The sequence below is a fragment of the Numida meleagris genome, chromosome 1, assembly GCF_002078875.1.
Source record: "Numida meleagris isolate 19003 breed g44 Domestic line chromosome 1, NumMel1.0, whole genome shotgun sequence".
Taxonomy (NCBI): domain Eukaryota; kingdom Metazoa; phylum Chordata; class Aves; order Galliformes; family Numididae; genus Numida; species Numida meleagris.
Genome location: NC_034409.1, coordinates 160,320,205 through 160,347,025, shown reverse-complemented (window position 1 = coordinate 160,347,025; position 26,821 = coordinate 160,320,205). Strand labels below are relative to the sequence as shown.

Here is a 26,821-nt window from a genome sequence, read left to right as displayed (position 1 = left end):
AAAAAAAAAAACAGAAAAACAAACCAAGCCAGCCACAACCACCCAAAAGTACACAGGAACTGCTCTGGTTTGGAGGAAATCTTTCAGCATCGTTTCTTTTGATATAGTTCTCATTTCATTCTTCAAAATTTAACAGTCTTCACCAAGCTCCTCCATCAGCCTAATTTGGCATTGTGTTCATGTGGGTTATCAGCAGGTTTCGAATCGCTACAATGACTCACCCAGTTTTTCAGCTAATGATGGCAGAGTGAAAGGAGAGATGTCATGAACTTTACTTTCTCATGGAAAAGATGGAAGAAAAAATACTTATATTTTAGAACATAGGAAGAAAAAGTGTATTATCTCTCCCATCTCTGGTAACAAGAGTAATGCGTGCTCAAATAAGAATAGGTCCTCAGATAAACTTCTCCAGACAAAGTTCTTATGGGAAGAAAAAGCAATTTTGGCAATGAATTGATGTAAGGTATATGAGGAATAAATTGCTTCTTTTCATTACTTTTGAAACTAAGAAAATGGGAAAAAACAGTCACCAAATGTAATTATGAATACAGTTACGAAAAGGTACCCATTTCAAAGTGATTATGAAAACCTTTACTCAGCTACATTTAACTCCGGTTCATCCAGATTCCATTATTCCCTTAGGGCACAAATTTAAACCATATTCTCCATATCCTTGGAAAATTCCCTCTGTTCATTAGCTCCTCTGCTTACAGAGTTCTGCTATAAATAACAAACATTACTGAGCCTAGTGATTCAAATATTCATACTGAAGGAGGAAAGCCGATTATGATTCCTGCCACAGAAAACATTCAGTCTTTAATCCAGTGACTGAAGTAAAATGCATATGGGGATCTGGAAGCTCCAACCATGAAAATACCAGCCTATTAATTTGTGTCCCACTAGGCAGGCATTTTCCAACAAATAGTTTACCCATGGTTTTATTAAGCTCTTTTATCCAAGATGTTTATACCAAAACAGCTGTGATTTAATTCCATTCCATAACACAACTACGTATGATACTAATACAAACTTTACCATTTCCCACTAATATTTTTTTGGTGAAGTGTAGAAATTAATCTCAAATTTAACTAAAACAGTCACTCCATCGAGCAAAATGTGAGGCATATACTGCTTTTAGATTATCTGATACGTTTTTCATCTGTTTATGAAAAGCAATTATAACAAAATGCAGTGCTTCTAGCCAGTATCTGTTCTCAAATGACAAGGAAGAACCCAAGTGACAAAGTGATTCTAGATGTGAAAACCATGATTTAAGAAATAGAAAAGAAGCCTATAAAATATTGTTTATTATGACAGCACATTTTACTTTTCTGTGGTTTAATACCTGTCAGAATTCTTGGACATACCTTGGCATTGTTCATGTGTTGCAATACCCCAAATTTGTTCCTAAAAGCCATCCAGTTTCAAGCTGACACGGTGTCTGTTTAGAGGTAATTTAAATGTCTATATACACACTGTACTGTACCATACAAGATATACTCATCTCTTAAAATACAAAAAAACAGTTTTAAAGACTGAGAAAATAGATAAAAAGAAAAAGCTTGGGAAGAATTATTAGCCAATACTGAAAATCTGTGGTGATTTCACTCCATTCACCTGTTAATGACGCTAAATATTCTTGATGTTATCTTTTCACTTTCTTATTTTTTCATTTTGTTATGTCACAAGGAGAAAGTGAATCAAGGACTGCAAGCTTAAATACGATGTAGAATAAACTTATTCTTAATTTTCTAAAACTCAGTTTAAAAAACATTAATTTTGAAAACCTAAGGCAATTATACAATCGAAGTTGTAGGAACTGATAACTGGTTTGATTCTTTTCTAAGGAATTAGATGAATGTCTAATTCAAACATAAAACATAAGAAAAACTCTAGCAATAAAATATAAAAAATATAATTGTTATAAAAATAAGATATCATGAAAAATATTCTAATAGAAAACCATGCATACTAGCAAGGCATTGCTATAGTCTTTCAAAGAAATAAAAAAAGAAAATATTTGCAAAATATATTGAGAAAATAAAATCTGCTAGGAAATTGCATGGACCTCAGGAATTTTTTCTGTTTGTTAAAAATGATGTTGCTTAAAATGATTGTTTGGGTTTTTTTTTAGATCAATGACATGACTTGATTTTATTAAAAGAGGCTGGGCAATGAGTGGATTGAGAGGAGCTCTGCAAAGAAGGATTTGAGGTGTATTGGTGGATGAAAAACTCAGCGTGAGCTGGCAGTATATAATTACAGTAATTACAGTCCAGAAAGCCAATCACATGCTGGGCTGCATCAAAAGAAATATAGTAAGCAGGTGAAGGGAGGTGATTCTCCCATTCTGCTCTGAGAATGAGACTCCACCTGCTGTACTGCATTCATCTCTGGGGCCCCAAACATAAGAAGGACATGGACCTGTTGGAGTGAGTCCAGAGGAGGGCTGGAGCACCTCTCCTGTGAAGAGAAGCTGAGAGGGTTGTGGTTCTTCAACCTGGAGAAGGCTGCAAGGAGACTTTATAGCAGCCTTCCATTACCTGAGAAGGGCCCGTAAGACAGAAGAGACTTTTTACAAGGACATATAGTGACAGGACAAAGGGAAATAGCTTTAAAATTATAGATTTAGATTAGATACAATGAAGAAATTCTTCACTATGAGACACTGGAATAGGGCTTTGAGTAACCTGACTTAGTGGATGGTGTCCCTGTCCTTGCAGGGGGTTGGAACTAGATCGTCTTTAATGACTCTATGATTCTATGATTGATTCTGTGTCAAGAACAAGAGTCAAACTACAATGTCCAATGAAAGTGAATACATTCTTTATTAGACCAATTTTCTTCAAAATCCAAATATTTTTCCCTGAATATGCTTAAATTGTAGCCTTTCATTTTGGATTTGTAAGCTACATGAATGTAAGAAAATGCAATGGGTACAATTTGTGGGCAATGTGTTACTGTGACATAGGAGACTGTATGCAGAGTGTAAACTGAAAGCAGAAAAGTCAGAAGTAGTGAAAATATCAGATTTCAAGAGTAATGTATTCACAAAGGTGTTGCCCACTGATGAGATGCATAAGTGAATTGTGTAATTTTTTTGACAGCTGCAATATTTAGTACTTTTACTATGCCAGAAACAGCTTAAGGTAGATAATGATGAATTGTCATGAAAAAATGAGTAATTTCCAAAACCATTTTAATAGGATCTAACCATCTAATCATAGTCCAACTGTCTTGCACTAGTCCACATCATTCCGGCTATCATCTTTCCTTCTGACTTTCACGTGAAAGCTGTATTTGTGCCCTGTATTTGCTTTCTTTGCCACTCATAACCTCTAAGTAGGAGTCACCACGAAAGTCTCTTGAGCCTTCTCATTATTTTCCTGGGAGGTTGATGTGAATTTTGCCTTAGGCATGTATGATGGAAATATGCAAGACTTATCTATATTTGGAATGAAACAAAGATGATACCACATTTATCAAGCAACTTACAGGCACAGCTACCAGTTCTGGTTCATCTTAAATGCAAATTTCCCTTTAGAGTATTCCAGAACTTGAAAGTAAAGCTTCCAAGTGTTCCTACTCCAATAAAAAGGAAGAAAGCACAGGATACTCTTGTTTTTTTCCTGCATCTTTGAATGTCTTTTATTTGCACTTTTCCTGAATGTTGACTTACAATGACAAACATCAGGAAGAAATACAACTCCAGTATTTCTTTTTTACTGCACATTTTTGCTGTGTAGCAATAACCACTTAGAAAATGAAACTAAATAATCCCAAAGGAGGAAAAAACCATTAAGGGAACACATTCACTTACATGGCAATGAAAGATGAATTAAGCGTGCTTAAAGAATTTGATGTGTAATGTTTTGTGCTTTCTCTACATCTTTTGAAATACTGAATGAACACTGTTGCATTTACTAGACATTGCTTGAGTCACAGAAGACTCAGGTCAGGATCAATACACCGTATCAATCTAAGATTTTGTCCCTAGTGTACCATTAACCAGACAAAACTCAATACTAGCATCTTGCTATCGAAATTTCACAAGCCAATGTAGTGAAAGAAAGTAAAGGCAGTCCTTTTAAAATGATATATATAACAATATAAGGAGAATTGTGACTGTTGTTAAGACTATACATATATTATTTATTCTATTTGGATCAGTGTTTCTAAAGCATTTGAAGAAAGTGTCAGGGGTTTAGATACCACTTATTCTTAATGCTCAGAAAATAATAAACAGAAGTGAAAAGGCCTGGTAAATTTATACCTAAAGCTTTGTTTAACAAATACGGAAGAGACTTGAAAAGTACTCTGAGAAGTGACAGAACCTCTTTACTATACAGATCAGCTCAGTAATTGTCTTCAAATGGAAAGTTCTGCATGACTAAACAATGGAAAGACAAATATGGGTAAATTGTTGGTAATTTACAGCTCCCTTTGCAGATTTAAGATTGTCCACTGATGCATATTCAGAGGACTGCTTTCAATATATAACCTGCCTGTAGTACCTTTTGGAAATCTGGTTACCCAGCTAGATGACTATGAAGCTGACATTTACTGTACGTGCAATTATGGGATATAGAGTGTCGCTGCTTTCAAATGTCACTCCTTTGCTACAGTTCTTATCTTGCAGAAAATGTCCTTGCATCTCCTAAAAGAAGCATTCTTATTGAACTAGTACCAATGAACACTGGAAAGATATTTACGAAAGCAGTTAGCTCCTATGAGTGTCTAATTTGAACTCTTCAGAAGATCTCACTTTTGTAACAAACTCATCAAACCTCTGGAGAGTAAGTCTCATTATAGTCCAAGGTGGCACTTAGAATTTTTACTCTTAAAAAGCTTTTTCTCTCTTTCTTGTCTATACTATATTCACTGTAATTCTTTATGGTAAGACACAGAGAGGTAAAGAAAGGCAGGACAGTTTACTCATGACATTTTTTCTAAGATTACAATTTCTCTTTTCCTTTTCTAAACATGCGTGGTGCCAAGAGGTTCACATTTTGGGTTTGGCTTATACAGAAAGCAAGTTCACAGAATTTTTTTCCTTTCTAATTTTTTTCAGAGTACTAACATGTATTTATTACTGATTTGAAGTACATTTTTCCATTCTTAACAGGACCTGTATCAACTTTTCATCCTTTGGCTTTTCTTTTTTTCTAAAGGTTATTTTCTGTTTCTCTTTATGTCAATCTTAAGTCAATAAAAAATAACATTGATGTTGCTATGTTTTTTTTGAAAGGCTCTGAAAGAATCAAGCTTTAACATTTTTTACTCAAAACCCTTCTCCCCTCCTTTCATCCCTTCTGACCCACTTTCTCTACTCCAACATTAAACTTGAAGAGAGGGAGATCCCTAGATAAAGATCCTAAAACCTTTGCAACAAAATCAATCATACTTTCTGTATTTTCAAATGTTAATTCTGCACGGCCATCTCTGTGAGAGCCTGCATGTGTGTGCAACTATGCCAATGCAGAATTAGTTCTAAAGAAAACAACTAAAATGAGTAAATTAGCTTTCCTCGTCTGGAAAGTTAATCACACATGCAAAGTTTACTCCTATGGCCACAATTTCTTTGAACTCTGCTGCTTGCTCCAGAAAAAAAATATTTATAATAAACATTGTACATGGTTTCAGGGGAATCATTTCTGTTAGAATAAACAGCAGTTTTACTTGACTTCTGAAGTCAATACTGAAGTGAAGATTTGGTCTTAAAATGGGAGCAACTGAGAACTACCTTTTTAATAGAAATCCTAGTAAATATTTTCATTTCATAACAGTGCCTGCAGATATTCCAAGTCTGTTGAGGAAACTAGTCTGCTGAGTAAAACTTCACAAATCCTTACAAAAAAATTTGTCTATCTTCTTTCTGAACGTGAGTTAAAAACATCTAGCTAATTGTTTAGCTCATGTACGGAATGAAAAACAGGCTAACATCAAAAACTTCTTAAAAAACATGTCTAAAAATGAGGAACTGATTGTGTTCAAGAATGCATCTTCAGGGCTACAGGTTAAGAAACGTGCTGGGAAAAAATTATCTTCACAGGCTTTAGTTTTTCTCCAGTTCTAGCTACTTCCTAATGTTCACTGCATGCAGTTTTGGAAAACACAGCAACATACACACATTTTCTAAAAAAGGTAAAATGAAGATAAAATGTAAATAATCATATGCTGTCCTATACAGCAATGCTCAAATAAGATGAGTGACCTCCAAGTGGTTGCACTACTGATTTTGAGAATTAAGATGAACGTTAGCTCATTCCTAGCTATGATTGTCAAAAATAAGGTAGCCGAGACACTAGGGTGAACCTCAGGTGACAGTTCTATTCTGAATAGAAGATGGAAGAAACAATGGAAAAAAAAAAGGTTTTCTTCTGCTTAACTGGGATCAGAATGACACTGGTTGGCAAGAATTTTATTTAACATAGGTGTTTAAAACAGTTCATACTAAACATCATACGAAAATTATTCTATTGTTTACAGGTTTGCTGAACAAAAAGCTACAGTAATTTACACTACTCTTTACAGTGGAGGTTTGACTTTATTATGGAAAGAAGACCTTCATGTTACCTTTGAAAGCATAGTCCACAACCCAACTGATTGCAAAAGAAAGATTTCTTTCAACCTTTGAAGTCACAAAAATCAACCTGCATTTTCACTTCCATTTTACTATAGCTTTTCTTTACTCTCAGCATTTTGAATCTAACCTCCTTGTAAAGAAAATCACTTTCCACTGCATTTGAGATGTATATACGTGCAATCAAAGCTGTATGTAGAATTTGTATTCATGCATTTCAGATAACATTACCTTGGCTAATGTTACTGCAAATAAATGTGTAGCCATAGCAGCAGAGAACTTGATGCAGGCTGCAAAGCCTGAGTGAAAACTTAGTGAATAATGCAGTTTTCTGCGCTGCAGTGGGCACTATGCTGCCTTGGATATGCTTGTTTGTGTATTTGAACGTAACTAGCTTGGAATAAATGTTCAAGATGCTCATATAAGTTGATTGTTATTTTAAATAACTGATAAACTCAGATAAAAATTATGTATTAGCTGCTTGAAAAGATCTTCTAATGTGCAAAATCACAATCACTAGCAATTAAGTGCTTTATTCTGCTCTCAAAATATAAAGCTTCTCCATTTGATGTTACTGAATCAAAGGTACAAAAACACTAGAACTATGCTAATAGACAACTAGTGCTGTACAGTACTCTGACTAGCAATTACAGCAAAAACACATACTGCAATAGTTCTGCAGTTTATGGATATTTTCATTTAAAGCTAACTGTAACATTATCAGGCAGTTTTGAGTATAAACACAATTCAGCTGTTAATAAAATAAATACCAAACAGCATTAATGGAAACAAAGGAAATAAATATACTAATCATATCAACATCAACAAAAATCTATTGAAAAAATTTGTATTCCTCAGGTAATTCTGATCACAGAAATAAGAGTAGAATTAAATGACAAAAGCACACACCATGTTAGGAAAAAAAAAAGACAATTTGTTCAATAAAAGAAAAGTGCAGTAGAACTGAAAACAAAAGAACACACCCAAGAGGCCACCCTGGGAAGCAGCAGAACTGATACTCAGAAATACCAAGTGAAGAGTACCAGAGTTCAATGGCTAGCATTCCTCTAAATTTACTACTCCTCCTTCCTGTTCTTGTTTTTTTTTTCTTAGCATGAAATGAGGAAATTTCTACTCTCAGTTCCAGAGCTATTTAGTATTGGCTTGCTCCTCTGTTTTTCACTTTTTTTTTTTCTTTTTTTAATAAGACTTGGCTTAGCCTCACCATTAAGAGGTAGTTTGGTATCTTCAGCAGTATTGTACTGAGGATAACAATGGCAGTGATGAAATAAATTACCTTCCTGCTGCCATTTATATTGCAGCTATGGAGAGAGTGGACATTCTCCCTGTATTTCTCTCCCTTACCATTCCCTGTGAAATATGAAGTCACTGCTTTTTACATCTACTGCTGGGGTACAATTTTATTTCACTTTTTTTAGAGAAAAATCTTTAATCATAAAGGCTAAATAGTTTTTGTTTGGTTTTATTTTGTTTTTAAACAGAAAACGTTAGAACTTGATGGCATCTGCCCAGCAGAGATTGCTGCACTCTAAATCATTCAGTAGGCACATATTTCAACACATGGCTTGTAATTCTTTTTGACTGCATTATGAGTAAAAGTACACTCTAGGTATGAATCTTCAATGTGTATTAATAAAGCATATCCACTATAAGTGAATCTGTTAGTCTCATCAGAAGAAGCAAACAAGAGAAGTGCTTTATCGCTTTTCACATATTTTAAGGTAGTAGCTTTTTTGGCACACTGATATAAAATTTAGCATTCATTTGAAATTTTAAATTGGGAAAAATAGCCAATCAATTAAAGGCCAAACCAATCTTTCTGTCTAATGATGTATTCCAATTTTTCTGAAGTAGGCTGAAATCAGAGACTTTTTACTGTACAATATATACACAATGAGCTACAGAAAATAAATCACTATGTGTAGTACCCATAGAAATAATAAGTTACTGCATATTTATCCACATTAGACAAAAAGTGAAAGAAAACAATTACAAAGAGGACCAGACTGAAAAAAACAAACCTGACATCATAAAATGCTCAACTCCTTGGTAACAGAAAATGAAAGAAGCTTTGTAATTCTTGGTTTGAGTGACGACACTACTAACTTCAGTGAAGTTACTAAAAACAAGCTTTGCTACTGAGGGTCTAGCATACATTCTATAATATGCAACCTACATAATTTCTAATTTCCTAATAACAACATAAATGATCCAACAGAAAATTCTCAAATTACCTACTTAGGCTTTCAACAGCTGAAGAAAAAAAAAAAAAGAACAATCCACAAGATTAACTCAAAGCAATTAAGGCCTATATGTTTAATCAAAAATCACATCGAGTTCAGTGCTTTGTTTGGCTCAAGATAGGAAGATACGACATATAGACATTGTGACAAGTGCCGACTAATCAACAACATACTAGTGAATTCCTTAAAAGAAAGATTAGGAATGTATTATCCTGCTCCTGAAAAAATAAGACAGGCTCAAGAAAAGTGGCATTCATTCTAAAATATCTTAGAATCAGATTGTCTCAAGATGCTCTACTGAAAATATTGCTAAACTAAAAGCAACAAAAAACCTAAGAGTTTACTTTTACTTTTCTAGAACAAACATCTGATCTTTAATCAAACTTGAGTACCAGACTATATCTATCAGTTATACAAGTTGGTTCCCACACTTTGCCAAATTTAGGTTTTGGGTTCTTTCTTTCTTTTTTAACCTGAATCAAAAAACTTAGTCCTCATGTTTGTCCAAATGCATTTATAGTTTGAAAACGGAAACTGTATTGCCCGTAGACAGACAGATAGAAGGGGCTGAAAAGAAGCAACTTTCAACATAACGGTTCCTACAAATGGTAACTTACAGGGTAAAATTCAGATGTGCTCTGTAGTCATTATTTAAATATCAGTATGTTGTGTGCCAGACAAGCACCTGCCAAATATATTTCATTCTTCCTTGGGCCAGTTCCTAGTAGTGAATTAAATTATCTTTCACCTGTCTTTCTGGCTCTGGATTATTCGACTTTCAGTTTAATAATGACAAAATCTGTATGATCTTTTTATCTGCTGTAGACATTCAAGAAATAAAAACATAAGAAACACGAGGTATAATTAATAATCTCAGTGTGACTGCATCTGTTTTTTAAATTATGAAGTGTATTTAAATATCAAAAGATAATGCATTCTGCTTACAAAATGAAGACTTTTGTTTGTCTTTAAGGTTAATGAAAATTTTTCTTGAATAGAATTACTATGTAAATAAACTTTTTACTGAGACCAGTAGGTTGGGAGCCACTGAAAACAGTCAATCCGGAATCCCGAGTCTTAGATAAAACACAGCTAACGTAATGATGTTCTCAAGATTATCTAGGAAAGTCAAAAATCATCCAGACCCTCCCTGTAAATTTATGCATAGGAGTATTTCTACTGATTCAGTGGGATTGTTCAGGAGTTTACGCATAAGACCCATGCTCAAAATTTGGAGAAATACTATTCTATGTAGTAACTGATTAATTTCCTCTTACTTATGATAAAACATCATTTTTGAAATATTTTAGTGAATGACAGCTTAAACTGTTCCAGCTAAAGTACCAAGAAAACCAAGACAAAAATAACGAATGCAAATGGTTATCTAATTTGGGATCATAAATACTCAACATTTTAAATGTTCTACAATCTCTGCTTTCTAACAGTACATAATACATATTCAAAATTCTTGCACTATTGTTCCTAAGGTTTATAAAATTACTACACTGAAAAATATAATCAAATTTTAAATAAATACAAAAAACTTAAAAAAGACAAGAACTTTACAACATAATCAACAAGTACTGTTTCATGGTGTAATATTCATGTGAACCTTAACAACAAGGTTCCAATCCTGTTTTAGTATTCCACTAGTGTAGACAACAGAAAATATCACAGCAATCTTTTGAAAACACAGATCAACGACATAAGCTAAGATAAAAAGAGCATGCAATTCATGAATATGGTTTATTACCATGGTTACAGGCTTTCAGCACAGGCCTCTGTGTGGTTGGACTGAGACTTTGTGGTATGTCTGCAAAAGCAAGAAAACAAAGGAAAATAAACACTTCTGTGAAAGTTAGTGGATGGAGTATTGTAACAGCAGAAGAAATATTTGAAAGTTAGGTATTTCTAGGAGAAAAGCTACAGTGGAATAAACTGATGCACTGGCAGGACAAGATGACTTTCACCTCCCATATTCAACGGTTGTTACTATAAACCCCTAAAATTTAAAGTATACATGGCTATATGGAACAGCCTTAACCATCAGGCTACACTAAGTTCAGTACTCCAGAGCACTACAGACAGCAGCAAAATAGCCTGAACATCCCTGACAGATACATATCACCACAAGAAAGAATTAAACCCCAAAGCCTTTTGAGCACTGGACCCATAATGATTTTAGCTTCATCTAGAAAATAAAATGTAAAACAGAATATTCACCTTTAGCCCTTGGTGTTCTTTTCCTTCGATCTCGAAAAGCTGCCCCTGACTGCAAGGCCTCCAACAGACTATCCATCACTCCAGTCTCCTCGCCTTCTGTAAGGAAAGGAGCCCTCTGGGTAACCACAGCAATATCAAAGCATAAATAACATTAACAATAAGAACAACAATAATAGAAGATATTTGTGGTAGTATTAAAATCAGTTATTTCAAACTTAACCGGAATTTCAACATTCAGAACACTGCTCTTCCACAACTAAACAGAACAGATTTGGTCTTCTGTCAATTGCACTTGGCCAAATTTCATTTCATTCATTTCACATTCCTCTTTCCCAACTGTAGTTTTAAATGAAATGTCATTTCACTCATATTTTCATTTCAGTACCCTTTTGCAACTGCAAATAATCAGTTTCATGTCAGCTTTCAAGAGCTGTCCCTTAAGTGATTTGCTACATTAGACAAAAGAGATCATTTCAGTTATTGTTATAAAAAGTTGAAATTGTTTCTCAGCAGGAAGCTGAAGGAAAAATATTGGACTAGATAGGATATAAAATGATATCCATAGGTAGCTTTAATCAAAAGCCATTTTCCTTTTATACTTAATGACCTGTGGTCAGTATTGATGTAGTCCAGGAAAATACTTCTCATCATATTACACATGCAGGTATAATATCCCTCTGAAAGAATTAAGAATGTTACCATGATGTTATAATTAAACACAAGCATTCAAAAATTACTTATATTTCCTCAAATAAATAGAGAAGCTTAGATATTTGAACCTAATTCTTCCTTTGTCTCTACATCTGTGAGGACAAAAAGAAAACACAACCCCATGGATTTCCTGTACAATGAAAAATCTCCACAGAGCAATGAAGAACTAACTACAAGACAGAAATCTCACTATGTCTCACTAGGCTAAACTCCCAAGGTCAACATACACCTTGGATACAGTCAGACACATCACATGATTCTGCAGATATTGCTAACAGTGAACACTATTCTCAAAATTTGAGCTTTGATGTCCACCAGAAAAATGTCATTAAATATAAAAAAGTTTATGTTTTCAAAAAATCTATGGAAATACACATATAAACATATTTAAAGCTCACAACAGATGTTCTGAAACGTTGATTCAAAATTAAATTAGATTTTCATAAACATTTATGTTTTGTTTGTGATATTCCCTCTTCTTTAATGTTTGCTAATTCTATATTTATATTTGTGTTTAGGGAATGATTTTGATTTCATTATTAGAATTTATTAAATATATTCCCCTAAGAAGAACATTTTTCTTTGTAGTATTTCATCTGCTACTACTCCAAGATGCTGGTCCTCAAAATGACAAAACTATAATCTGAGAACATCCTTACTTCTTCTCCTTTCTCTATAGACTCAACAACTGGACTTAAAGAGCTATACGTAAGGAGAAATAATGGAAAATTAGCAAATATTTTATAATTTCGTATAACATTGATTGCCGCTTATTTTCTATGCAATACATGGCAGATGTGGAATATAAGTGAAGACTGAAATACAGATTTTCTCTTGCTTTGAATTTAGTATAACATACTTTTCCACAGTGAAGTTTCCTCTCTCAAGACCAGCGGACCAATACAGCAACAAACTTACTTAAAAAATATTACTCAGATTACATATTCATCTTGTTGGAGGTCTTTGTTGTCATTATTTTAACTTTTCTTTTTTCTATCTGATCTCATGCAATTCTTTAATGTTCACATCTCAAATGAAAACACTCAGTGAGTGTTTCAGTTTAAAGTGATGCTTGAGGAACAAGCCATCAGTTGTATTAAGGTACGTGAATGTTGGAGGGAAGTTTATAAGCATTTTGGGCAGTAGCAATTCAAAAAGACTCAATAATATTACAGTCCCCAAAATAATACCATAACTGCTTATGAAAGAAGAGTTCATAAACTTTGTTTTAGGTAGTAGTAATGACAGAAAAAAAATTGTTTTCGATTCTATTTATTTTTTCTTTTTAAGCCTAAAACTATTATGGATTCCATAGTTATTTCAAAAACATAACAGTTTTCATTAGAAAAAAAACCAGTGCATAATCTGTTATACAATAAAAAGACCAGCTGAATAAAAAAAAATTACATATTTTAAATAGTGGAATGAAAATACTGCAAAACCAACCTTTTGTTGCATAGCTAGAACATATTTAAGGGTACTATCTATTTTTCTTTCTTATCTGAAATACACTGTAGCCAGAAATAGGCTACACTGACATGCGGAATAGATAATAGAAGAATAAATGCCATATATAAAAACTGAATTAAAAAAGAAAAACCTCTAGTAATTTTACAGTATGTGCAGATATACTGAAGAAAAATTAACAACTGCAAATAAAACATTCATTGTTGTGATTTGGTACTAAAACATGCAGAAAGCCTGTTTTTCAAACTTCTGCATCTTCAGTTAGGCTCCAAATTCTGTTTTTTGATGCCAAAATCAGCAGTTGATTACAACACCTTCTATGAGGTCGCATAGCTAGATATTAATACCCATGCTATTATCACCACTCTAGTCTGTTAGTAATAGGCAATAAATTACATTAATCTCCCTATTCTGAGTCTGTTTTGCCTGTGATGGTAATTGGTGTGTGACCTCCCTGTCCTTATCTTTGACCCTTTTTTCATCATCTTTTCTCTTCCTCTTCTCTTGAGGAGGAGAGGTGAGAGAGCAGCGTGGTGGAGGCTGCCTGTCAGTGTAAAACCACAACATCTTAATATTTCACAAATGCAACAGAAGGAAAAGGGTGCAAGAACTCAGGAGATACTCATCCAGGTATCATGGCAGCATTCTAGCTTTTATATAATTCAAAAATAAACTTGTAGCACTGAAGCTACTGGGTTTGTTCTTGTCTGAATAATCAAGTCCCGGTCTCACAATTCAGTAGTTAGCAAAATAAATACCTATTTCTTCTTCTTTTTTTTTTTTTTCTTTTTCACTGAAATATAAACTGTTTTCTTTCTTTTTCTTTTTTTTTTTCCTTCCCCTTCAGCTCAGGATTTAGTCAGGTCAAATATATTGTACCTAGTTTTTGATGAAGTGGAATTTAATTCCTTCTAGGTTTACCTACATCATGTCTTTCACTATAACATATTAAAACTTCTAAGGTAAGTGAATACCAGTCTTGGGACAACAGCAGAGATTTCCCAGATTATTCACACAAGGCTAAGTATCAGAGAAAAAGATACAACTTTTAATTGCTATCCATTACTCTTAAGCATTAATTAGGGAGACTTAAGAAAAAAAACATCTGTCAGAAGAAAATATATTTTTTTCTCTTTCAGGTGCTCCACTGTAGGTTTGCTTGAATCATGATCAAGTGTAAGAGTACATCCCACAAAGCAATGCCCAACTGATGAAAGGCCTTAATTTAAGTAAAAACTGAAGGACCAAATATCATAAGAGTAAAGTTTTACCAATGGTATAGTGTATGGTAACTTAATCTCTGGAGAGTAGAATGCTGAGAGGGAGATAACTGAAGCCATCAGTGCAGGAGTGAGCTCCAGTGTTTGGAATTGATTCCATTTTTTCAGTCTTAAAAAGATTCTCAGGCAATGAGATTCTGTGAAATATTTATATTACTGACACATAACTTTCTAGGCCTCTCAGACTTACACATGAACAGGGCAGGAGCCCTTATGAAGGCTCATGTTGTCAATGCAAAAATACAAGAAAATTTCCTTTCCAGAGAAAGAAATGTTTCAAAATATGCATTATTGTGACCCCCTAAACCATGACTGCTCACTCCTGTGAAATTCAGATCTTAGACACAAACTGTGGGCGTATTGTGAAGGTTAACTTTGTCCAGAAAATGGTGGAATTTCACTAATGCTGCATGGATTAGAGCAATAACTCATAACACAACACAAGCGCTCCTTTGACCCTAATCAACTTCTGTAAGAATGTTGTTACTACACATGAGGAAAATTTCTGATGTACAAGTGCAAAGTTGAAATAGCTGCCAAGTATGCCTTGGATGGACTGGCTGAAAGGACAATTCCTTTTTCCTTTATAATTAAAAAGTGCTAAACTCAGCTTCTGCCAGGAATGTTGCTATCCAGTTGTCTTTCCTCAGAGGCAACTTCAGGAAAAAACACATACTAGCCCTTCCAATACTGCAGGCATATACCTCGCAGGAATCACAGAAACAGTCTAGTCCAGAATACAAAGAGTTCAGTTTCTTACTGATGCCCAACACAAAGCAGTAAGCCTGTGCTAGTACTTCAAAGCCCTAGAAATTACACCATCAAATATGATTTCACCTAATGACTGAGGCACCTAATTCCATAAATCTCCTAGCCGAGGAGAGTTCGTTTCATTTTGTCTTGTTTGCTCTTGCTAAAATTGTCCCATTATTTAGTTGTCATACAGTGGTTGTATGGGACACAAATAGTTTGTGACTCTGAGCATATGAATGAAAGCTGGACCCAAGTTCCAAGGAATAACCAGTGAAATGCAAGCTTCCGTCATTCACAAATCCTTAAAGATTGTTTGTTGAAATTAAGATTGGTAACATTTTAACTTCCATAAGTAAATTCATATCATAGGAGACCAAAAGGTAAAATGTGCTTTTAGAAGTGGTTCTGTACAAGTGATTAAAAAGAAAACTTTGCTAATGAGTGGTTCCTATTTCTGCATCTCAGTTGGATCCCAATTTCCGATTTAAATAATCAAACAGAGTGAAATCACTTTATTCTCAAACTTTGTGAAAAAAATGTATAAAATTACATTCATCGCAATTCGACAGATTGCATTCTTTCTGTGACAACAGAAGATAGCCACTGTAAATCCCCTTTCCACTGATGTTACGAGGAATCGATTATATTGATTCTGGATCCAATAAGGATTTTGGCACAGCAAGTTTTTCTGAGAGAATCACAAAAAGATTTCCTGGGGGAAACTGGACTTAGAGAAGAATAAACTGAATGCCAAGCACTTGAAGTGGTGAACCCTGGGACTTGATACTGGAGCCAATACTGTGACATCTTCCTTAACAATCTGGATGATGAGACAGAGAGCATCTTTAGCAAGTTTGCATATAGTGCAAAATCCAGAGGAATGGCTGGTGAGCCAGATGGCTGTGTTCCCATTCAGAGGGACCTTGATAAGTTGGAGAAATGGGAAGACAGGAATCTTGGTGAAATTCAAAACAGGAAAACAAAAAAATCAGCATGTCAAAAATGGTGATAACCTCATATACCAGCGCAGACAGGGGCCAGCTGGTTGGAAAGCAGTTTTTCAGAAGGAAAAAAAGAAAAGAGATTCTGGTGAACAGCATACTGACCATGAGTCAGCAGCATGCCTTTGGGGCAAAGAAAGCCAAGGAAGAACACTGCCAGCTGTTCAAGGCAGGAGATCCTTTCCCTCTGCTCAGTGCTGGTGAGACATATCTGAAGGATGAGTGGAATGGACATAATTGAGCAAATTTGGTCAAGGGCCATGAAGATGATTATTGGGCTGCAGCATTTCTCCTGTGAGGAAATACTGAGAGAGCTGAGACTCTTTGAATCCTGAGAGGAGAAGGCTCAGGCAGAATTCTGTCACCGTGTCTAAATATCTGATGTGGGTGTGGAGTGTAAAGAAGACTGAGCCAGACCCATCAAAGAGGTGCCCAGAGTCAAGACAGGAGGGTAATGGGAACAAACTGAAATCCAAGGAATTGCATTTGACTATTTTTTTTTTCCTGTTGAGAGTAGTCCAACAATAGAACAAGTGCCCTGTAACTACAATGGAAACTCTAACCGTGGCTATGGCTACATTAAATAAAGCTTACCTTTCTACTAAATCATCAGAGACTAAAAATAAAAGTCTGAAAATAAAATGGTTTACCTCCATATAATACCTACTCAACACAGGATATTCTACTAATGTGTTTTATTACATTACCCAGTAATATATTCAGAAAGTCAATTTAAGGGCTCAAACTTTTAATGACCCACTTTCTGTTTATTAGGGATACCCTACCTTTTTAGCAGAAACACAGAACTGCTAAATTAATCAAAATTCTAAGTTTTAGTTACTTCTATTTAATTACTTATAAGTAAACAGACCATGTTTATGCACTGTTACCTAAGATTAAGATCTGGTTAAGATCTGATTGGACAGCTAATAGAACAAAGTCAGCTATGTACAAAGAAGTCAGTCAAATTTTTACTGTTGATGCATGATTTCTCTATTTTCTTTACATATTACAGCTCAAATCAGATGACACTGACAAGAAACACTGCAATCTGTTTTTCAGACTAGCCAAGAACAAGTTCTTCCAGTGCTGTTGTTTCAGAGAGAAAAAAAATAAAAACAAACAAAAAAGATCTATTAGCAGAGACTTGCCAATTCCAATTTCATTTAGAAAGCAGTTAGAACCACTCTATTTGCATTCTTATGTGAAATTAGCTTCTCATATTATATTCAGCTACAGATATTCTTCTATATGTGGGCATGTCTATGAACATCTGTTTCTTTGTTACCGTTTGCCTCTGAAGGAGTTCACTGAGTACAGAGAAAGACATTACTATTGCCATTCCAACTCATAAACAACTAATAAATCTGAAAATATAAACAATGATCACTCACACTGACAGCTGTGTTACAGAGATGAGAGACTGAAAGAACTTTAAAAGTTATATATTTCTCACTTGTGAAATGAGAACATTCTGACTGGTGACACAGATGAGCTTAGACATAGGAAATCTTCCATGCAGCTTTGGGTAGACAAGGCCCTTTCTGCTTAGCAGCTGTAAGTGCACAAGAATACCAGGGAGGATCAGCTCAAAGGTCCACCTACCCCTGCATTTGTCTGTTGGCAGCCAACAGCAAACATCTATAAAGAGGACAAGATAAACACATTTTAATATTGAAGATAAAATATGTAAGGATGTTGTCTTGGTCTCCAGCAGTTTATGATTCAAAGACTTTGCATTTGCATTAAACAGTTTTCAATAAATAGAAGCTGGTAGAGAAATTAAGTAACTTTCATTAGCAAGCTTCAGAACACAAATATTTTGGAATGCAATAACAACACTGTACTTCTGCAAAACCACGGCTGTATTGCTTAGTGAAGATAAGCGTCACAGTGAACAGCATAGAAACAGAAGCAACAACAGACTCAGTGTGAAAGAAGAGTCAGAGACACGACCTTCTCTTCTGCTAGCTTTCGAACAACGGCAGAAGAGGTTCTTGGCTTTTTTACAGCCTTGGACTAAAGAAATGAAAGTTATGCTTCGGTAATTACATTGATTCGTTCCCTCCGTTGCCACTGGAAAGAAGAAACTTTTGATGATTCAGGGGAAAAAAAACAACAGGAAGAATAAAAGACATTTACAAGTAGTTCAAGTGAGAGATTAAAGAGAATTCTAATATGTACCTGCTTATGGAGGAGATGAGGGATAGTATTTGGAGTAGGAATGATAGAATCATAGGATCATCAAGATTGGAAAAAATCTCAAACCATCTACCTACCACCAATATTTCCCCACTAAACCAAGTCCCTTGGTACAATGTCTAAACATTCCTTGAACACCTCCAGGGATGGTGACTCCGCCACCTCTCTGAATAGCCTTTTCCAGCACCTGACCAACCATTCTTTCAAAGAAGAAATATTTTCTAATATCCAACCTGAACCTCCTCTGGCACAACCGGAAGACATTCCAGTCCTATCATTAGATATGTGGGAGAAGAGGCTGGCTTCCCCCCGCCCGCCTCACCACAACCTCCTTTCAGGCAATTGTAGAGGGCAATAAGGTCTTCCCTGAGCCTCTTTTTCTCCAGACTAAACAATCCCAGTTCCCTCAGTCGCACTTCTTAAACTTGTGCTCCAAACTCCTCACCAGCTTTGTTGCCCTTCTCTGGACACACTCCAGGGCCTCAATGTCTTTCTTGTAGTGAGGGGCCCAAAACTGAGCAACAGCACTCAAGGGTGATCACCTCGCTGCTCCTGCTGGCTACACTATTTCTGATACAAGCCAGGATGGCATGGGTCTTCTTCTTGGCTACCTTGTTATACTACTGGGCCATGTTCAGCCAAGCGTCAACCAACATCCCCAGGTCCATTTCCTCTACACAGTCTTCCAGTCACTCTGCCCCAGGCCTGTAGTGTTACCTGTGGTTGTTGTGGCCGAAGTGCAGGACCCGGCACTTGGTCTTGTTGAACCTCATCCCATTGGCCTCAGCCCAGCGATCCAGCCTCCCTCTGTAGGGCCTCTCTACCCCCAGGCATATCGACACTTCCTGCCAACTTGGTGTCATCTGCAAACTTACTGAGGGTGCATTCAATCCCCTTGTCCAAGTCATCAATAAAGATATTAAACAGGACAGGCCCCAGTGTCCTGGAAATGTCTGCTCAGAACAAAACCTACTATCTGCATGTCTGCAAAATGTTAGAGCTATTAATTCCAAAGATGGCTCCAGAGATTCCCATTGTTTTTAAAGATATACCATATAAAGTTTTTATACACATTTGTTTAGAAATCTTACTGCTACAACATAAATGACAACTCTTATGAGAACAAAGGTCGATAAAGTAATGTCTGTAGATAATCTTTTAAAGAGTGCTGTTTGTTTTGACTATTTCTTTCACTCGCAAAATTTGCTATGATTTATTTTTTGCCATGCCTTTATATAAACATGAATTTTCCAAATGCCTTTCAGCTATTATCTCCATAGATTTCACTTCTAAGTAAAATTTTCAGAAAAAAAATTGTTTCTGCTAGTCCTTTTGTTTTTTTGGAGCTTAGTACAAATACTTCATGCAAATGAACAGTAACTGCTGCATTCTGAGTCTATGAACTACCAGCAAGTGCATTAACTACTTACTCTATGTTTCAGAAGATTTAGCACCTTTGAGATCTTGTTAGAATATGACTTGTGACTATTATTAGTTGGTTTTTAAATAATATACACTCTGATCAGTTCAATTCTTTTTTGTACAAGTATCTAATTCCCTAAACATCCTACAGTGTGAGATCTGATGAGGTTTTGCTGTATCTCAACTTTTGGTGCAGCTTCTGAAGATGTATTGCACATTGTTTTTCAGGCTACTTTTTTTTAATGGAACATACCTACATATTTATCATTCTCTGCATTAGTTTCAAGTACAAACATGACAAATATTCTTGAGGGAACATCTGCTTTCAATAATTTATGCTTTTCTGCCAAGGCAATACAATTGCAGCTAATAAACAAGCTCCATCCTTAGTGACATATCAGCTTGTGTCTCCTATGTCTCCTTTCCTGTGGATTCACGGTCAGTTTTTGTCACATCTTGTTCCTCGTGCATGGGTCTTCTTTCTTTTTTATTTCTTTCCTTCCTTTCTTTTCTTCTTTCTTTCTTTCCTTCTTTCTTTCAAGTGGTATAAAGCAAAATTAGAACTACAATCCAAGTCTGTCATGAGCTTACTGTTAACTGCCCACGGAGTATTAATATCAGTAAGTAACTAGACAATGATATACAGTCCCATAATTCCTTCTGCTCATTGTTATTTAATTCAAGAGAAAAAAGTTGTGCTCCTCAGTTACAGAACAGATTCATTCTGCAGTGATTTCATGATAAAAGTAGTCCTTAAGAATAAATGACAGAAATGTTACCTCAGGAGTCCCCTTGGTGAAGAGGATCCATGTAAGTATCAGTGGCCCAACTAGAAAGTTAGAGAACAACTAGAAAGAGTTATCAACAATAGGGAAATTATGAAAGGGAGAGCTCTCCCAGAGAGAACTTACACAAAATACTTGTTGGATATTAATATCATACCCTCAGGATTTCTTAATGTATAGGATTATTAGAACTTTTGCCTGCTTAACAGTAAATTTAATTGCACAAAACATATACACTCAAATGCATAAAATCTAGCAACAATCCTGCAGTCGCACAGAACTTGAGTTTTTTGAGGAAAATCACCCACAGACAACAGATTACTAACATATGTTAGAAATCACTGATGACATTTTAATTGTTACGGATCAGAAACTGATTTTTATAATATGCAACATTTGCAATCTTTCACTCCCCTCAGAGGGAAAGAATGCTATTAAGAACTATTGATTCTCCTTTCCCAGTGAGATGAAATTAATAAAATGGAGGCCTTATGAACTTACACTAGACAGGGAAAATTGGGTCTTGGAGGGTACCTATTAATAGGTAGTGTTGCTGTTGTTTAATTTTATCTGATGGAACCAGAATTTTAATTACTTAATTCTGTTTACAGTTTTCATTGTTTAAACTGTCAGTGCTAGGATACTCAGTGCCTTTTTGTTTTGCAGAACACTATTCAACTAATGAAAATATTCATATTTCACAACGTAGCTGACAATAATAAAGAAGAATCAAAGCATAAAACACTTTTAGCAAATCTGTGAAACATGAGAGTCCCCTTTTCCTTAAACCAGGTAAACCATACAAAAAGCTCCGCAAAAAGGAATGCTGCAAAACTGACTTCAAATTAGGCTATAACTGTCTAAATCAACTGAAGCAACGATTTAAACCTAGTTTCTTGTGATAAAAGTGAAACTGAGAAGCAACAGTGAAAAGAAACTAAACATCAGATTTCCAATCAAGAATGTTAAGAAATCATTTGGACATCACCTCACTGCTTTTGCATAAGAAAGTGCATCCTTTGTAAATAACCACTGATTAAAGCATTGCTTGTTATTTAAATAGTATTCAAAGAAAGACACAATGAAGATGCCACAATGATGGAGTTCTCAATTATATTCCAATAAATTTAGCTGGTGTTATCACAGTTAGAGGATTCTTTACACTGTGATAAGATCAAAATAATTGATTGATGTGCTTTCTGCCCAGAATCTGAACAGCACAAGAAAGCATGTATCTGACTGTTAATAGTATGAAGTGGTATTTACATAAAGATCCTTTTCTACAAGTTATTTACCTTTGTAACCATAGCATGTGTTAATTTAGACTGGCTTCAAAGGTGCAAGTAAAGTAAAGTAATCTTATTGACAAAGTATCTCACGATGATTATCACTTTGCATACCAGAGATTATTTAGAGAGCTGATTTTGTTACCATACATTTCAAAATAAAAAAAAAACAATTACTGCTTAAATATTCAAAATTTTTATTGAGTTTCATATACCTTTCAAGTTTGGATGGAGCTCAGAGGAAGATCTGGAACTTATGTTTTTATTATGTGAATTTAAGCTTTAGCCTGTGTTATAACAATATAACAATGATCACTGTTATACAGTGATCATTAGGCCACATAAGTATTACTATCTAAGATATATAAAGTAGAGATGCAGAATGTTAGCAGACTACAGTTTACAAGGATTTGGATATGGCATTGGGTTAAGTTTCAAAACAGACACAAAAAAAATACTTGCAAGACAATAAATCAGGCAATTCCACATAAATAATAAAAATGTATGGTCTTACTAGCAGAAGTTTGAATATAAATTATAAAGTCTACATTTTTTCAAAATATTCACAAAATCCTAAATATATTTTACAATTTAGAAAATATGAATATATTTATAGTTTAAATATTAAAAAATATCAAAGCAAAAGCTTTATGAAGATTTATCACACACTATGTGTATTTACCTAATTTTAGAAAATGTCCGTATAAATGCTGAACTTGGTGTAAAGTATTTCAAAGGCAGTCTGGTGCAGAAGTACGGATGACAGCATGTAAGTTACGATATACATGTCAAAGTTGTCATTTGTATATCAAAGGCAAAACAAAGGCTAAGAAGACTATTAAGGCTCAGGAGAAGGCTGGTCTATTGTAGGACCACCTCAGTTCTCATGTTTGAATTGTGTCAGTTACTACTGATGAAATGATTGTATTCACCCAGAATTTAAAACTCAGAAGTTATCTTAAATTTGGGATCACTTTCCCACTTTTCACCTTTTGAGTTAATGCAATCTATGTAGTGCTAGACAAATCTGGTGTGATACAGTCCTAGTGTGCTGTATGCAACTTCCTACTCAGGTAAAGTACAAGTTAGGTAAAATCCATATTTTTCTTGTATGGTTAAGATCTTGGGTTTTTCTGAAGGCAAAAAAAAAGTAATATTCCCCAAATAGCTAATTTTTTTTAGCATTATGTAAGTCGTTTATTCAAGACGTGAATTGCCTCATGCAGCAGAAGGTGACACCATAGGCAAGACAACCTTATGCTTCAAATAAATTTCAAAAGCAGGTGAGAGATTAAGCAATCCAAAGAACAGGACTTCAAGAACAAAGGAGAATCTAGACTTAAGCATCTGTGTTGTAACAAGACCAATGGATAACAAAACAAATTCAGGATGATGATATAAACCCAGTTTAAGTACCGGATTGCATTTCAGGCCTTGAAATTATGGGCACGCTCTGAAAGCTGGAGCTTCAGACCTGTAAACACACTGTAGTCACTACTGGGCAATTAACAGTCACTGAAAAATGCACAACTTAAAGCATGGGAAAAGACTGCTCTAATATTTAAGAAAAGAATTGGCAGCTAAGTAAGAAAAAAAAATTAAGCTGAAGGCACTGCTACAGCCCGGGAGGGTATCCTCTGAAGGACAATACATTGTGTAATCTAAGGATACGAGAACAAGGGTTGGGAACTGTCTAGAAACTAAGTCACCTTGCTAGAGCATGAGTAGAGAGAGAAAGAGAAGACAGAAGAAAAAAATACCCATTTCTGTCTTCTCTTGCTGAAGGGCTCTCAAATTTGATCATGTCATCTTGCCAGCAATCAGTGGTAGCTATTACTGCTAGCTCTACAAAAGTAGCTCTGTGTTTTTGGCTTTTTTTTTTTTTTTAACTCGTATCGGATTTAGGGTACAAATATTAAGGTCTGACTGCTTGAATGACAGTGATTGAAAGTAAAGAATAATTTGTAGTGATAATGAAATATAATATCTAAGAGTTAGTCTCAGTCTAATAAAGTTCTGTTTGAAAGTGTAACAGAAACAGTTAAGAAAGTCAGAAGTGGCATATAGCACAGTGATACATAGGCATCCTTATCCTTCATGTCATTTTCAGTTAAAACGTGATGTTACTGAAAACTGAAGAGTGGAGATGCAGAGTACATTACGATCTGTTCAGTTAAAAAAATGCCTTAAAGAATCAGTCAGTACCTACAGACTATACTCAAGTATGCATCTGTTTAAACGAAAGAAAATATTTTCTGGGATGGTGACACCAAGGAGTTTTGAGTGGCTTCATTCACACAACATTTGAAATAATGTTCCTACAAATCCAATATCTGATCTAGAAACCCTATAAAGAAATGAAATGTAGCAGAAAATCAGTTACTCCACATTGTCACACTTAAGAGTGTTCATGTATTTGGACAGAGGGAGGGCCTGGTTGAATGTTTGTCAGCAAGTCAGATGTAAACATTTTGTGATTGATTCACAGATTCTTAAAGAGCAGAGTTAGTCTTTCAATGAACTAGCTGTGGCTAGGAAAGTAGCGGAAAAAAAGCAATTTTTTTTTAAAGTCTTTGCTATTCTTCTTAGTAAATATGGTTGCAATAAAACTGCCAAAGTAAAAAAAATAAACAACCTCCCCTTCCCCCAAAGCTCCCACTTTTCATATCATTGTTGCAGTACTTCCTGACAAATAAATCTACTGTAAGTGCTTTCCACTGCCAGAATTTGGGTTTTCTAATAGACTTTTAAAATGACAATTCAAAGTGACAAGCACAAGAAACCTTACAAAGAGCTCTGCAGAACAACAGCAACAAAAAGAAACCAACATCAGCAATAGCCAGTTTAGCAAATATCAGATCCAATGCGTTTATAGTTTCAGGTGACTCCAACATGCTCTTTTCCCATTTGATGAGGGACTTTAAGTAGCTGCTAACAAAGGAAAGAAATCTCTTTCTGTACATGTATGTAATCTAATAAAACAAGCAAACAAAAACAATCTACTAACAGACAATGTAGCTATTTACTCAATGAGTTAGATGATTTCTGGATTTCAAATACATAGTTCACAGCCACAGTAGCTGAAGAAGCGGGTTTAGCTACTAGAGGCCTATATAGAAATACAGGCATGTGACTCAGAAGTGTCTAACACTGGAACCTGTTTCAGAGAAAGTTTAAACACAAATACAGGAAAAATGAGACCGAGAAGAACTTTTGTTTTCCCAAAAGGACTATCAATTGTATATCCAAAGCACTATCAGTCATTCTTACGCTATGTCTTAGAGAAATATAACTAACCTTTTTTGAAACACTTCCAACCATGCAAGAATACAGCTACTATTTCTACCCTTTTTCAAGTCTTCTATAGTACATTCTTTGAGCTTTAAAAGAGTGCCACATGTACTTCTAAAAAATTTACATTTCTTTGTTTGGAGGAGAGTCTCTTGGTTTCTATCCTAATAGAAAACTTTAGTATCACACCTCAAGGCACACATCTACTCTGGATATTAGTGAAATGTGGAAGAGACAGATAATCATTTATTCCAAAGGTGCGAACCAAGGTTTGAGTGGGGAACTGTTTAACAAGATCTGCTCAGAAAAAAATGAAAGCAGCTCATGATAATTTACACTGTAAGTCGTATATCATTCTGAAGGATTCCAGAAGCTCAATCTAAGATAAAATACAGCAGCATAGAGAATCATCAGAGATCTTCTTTACTAACAGAGAATTTACAGTGTCTGTAGTCTCTTGGTACAAAAGACAACACAGAATAAATGAATAACTTTAAAAATGCATGGATGAGGTTTCTTTGAAGGTGTTTCAATAGGGATCTGTTGGAATAACAACTGACATATTCAAAGAAGAATCCACAGTACTTCAGAGTGGGCTTTTACTCTTAAAAGAACAAAATGAATATGTAATCTTAGTTAAAGAAATAAAAATGGCTTTATGACTTAGAGAATGTTTATTCTCAGGTAACATAACAGCTTCTCAGAATAACTGAACTTATTTATGATTCAAGGCATACCAACCTTCGCGCAAGTTGCAGTGTGCTCAAATGGAAAAATACTAAGCAACATTACAAGTTCTGAACTACCTTGAGGAAACCAGATAAACTAGAAAAGCCTGTTAACAAAATAAAATTTAAGAATCTCTTTGATGTAAGTTTTAACCATTGACAGGCAACCATTTAATCTGCCTTTTCTCTATTGCACGTTTGAATTAAAAAAGGGCAGATTTATTTCCAGTAATTTTCTGGATGAAATTAGTTGTTTTCTACATTACTCACCTGTTTTCATTTCTAACAAACGCTTTTTCTTTTGTTGCCTCTCTTGTTTTTCTTTTTCTGCTTTCTCCTTAGCTATTTTAGCACGCCTCTGTTTTTCTTCTGCTTCTCTCCTTCTTATATTCTCCTTTACTGCTTGCTGTGCAAAAAAAAAAAAAAAAATTGCATTAAAACTGAATTCTTAGCAAAAAAGAAAGTTTAGCTTAAAAACACAAAAACTTAAAAATTACATATTCTAACTAATCTTAATTTATCAAATATTTTACATGCTACGTACAGTACATTATATTCAGAAGAATAAACAAATTCAGAATAAATACAATAGAATACTAATCAGCTCCAAATGGGATTATAAATTCAGCAAGAATTACAGCTTAAAATATATATATATTAATGCAGAAAGAAGTCAGAATATCTGAACAAGCTGGTTTTTTTCAGAAAACTATAAATTTATGTTCCTTACTTGTAGTTCTAAAGGAATTTCAAGATCTATTCTTTCTCATAATGCTACTAGACCAAAGGAAACAAAATTACTTTGGTGACTTATCAGTTAATTTT

At 34.8% G+C, this 26,821-nt stretch overlaps 1 protein-coding gene across 3 annotated transcripts in view; it reads right to left on the bottom strand.

The window, feature by feature from the left end:
• Nucleotides 1-26,821, bottom strand: part of DIAPH3 (diaphanous related formin 3) — a 233,725-nt gene that overhangs the window by 53,129 nt on the left and 153,775 nt on the right. For 2 of the 3 annotated variants that reach the window (XM_021417802.1, XM_021417810.1), the window contains 3 exons: nt 26,267-26,402; nt 11,071-11,166; nt 10,601-10,660 (listed from right to left, as the gene is read on the bottom strand). In XM_021417802.1, coding sequence (XP_021273477.1) covers nt 10,601-10,660; nt 11,071-11,166; nt 26,267-26,402 — 292 coding nt within the window. Of the gene's footprint in view, nt 1-7,530; nt 9,569-10,600; nt 10,661-11,070; nt 11,167-26,266; nt 26,403-26,821 lie in introns of those variants that run through there. The other variant, XM_021417820.1, reaches the window with a different exon arrangement.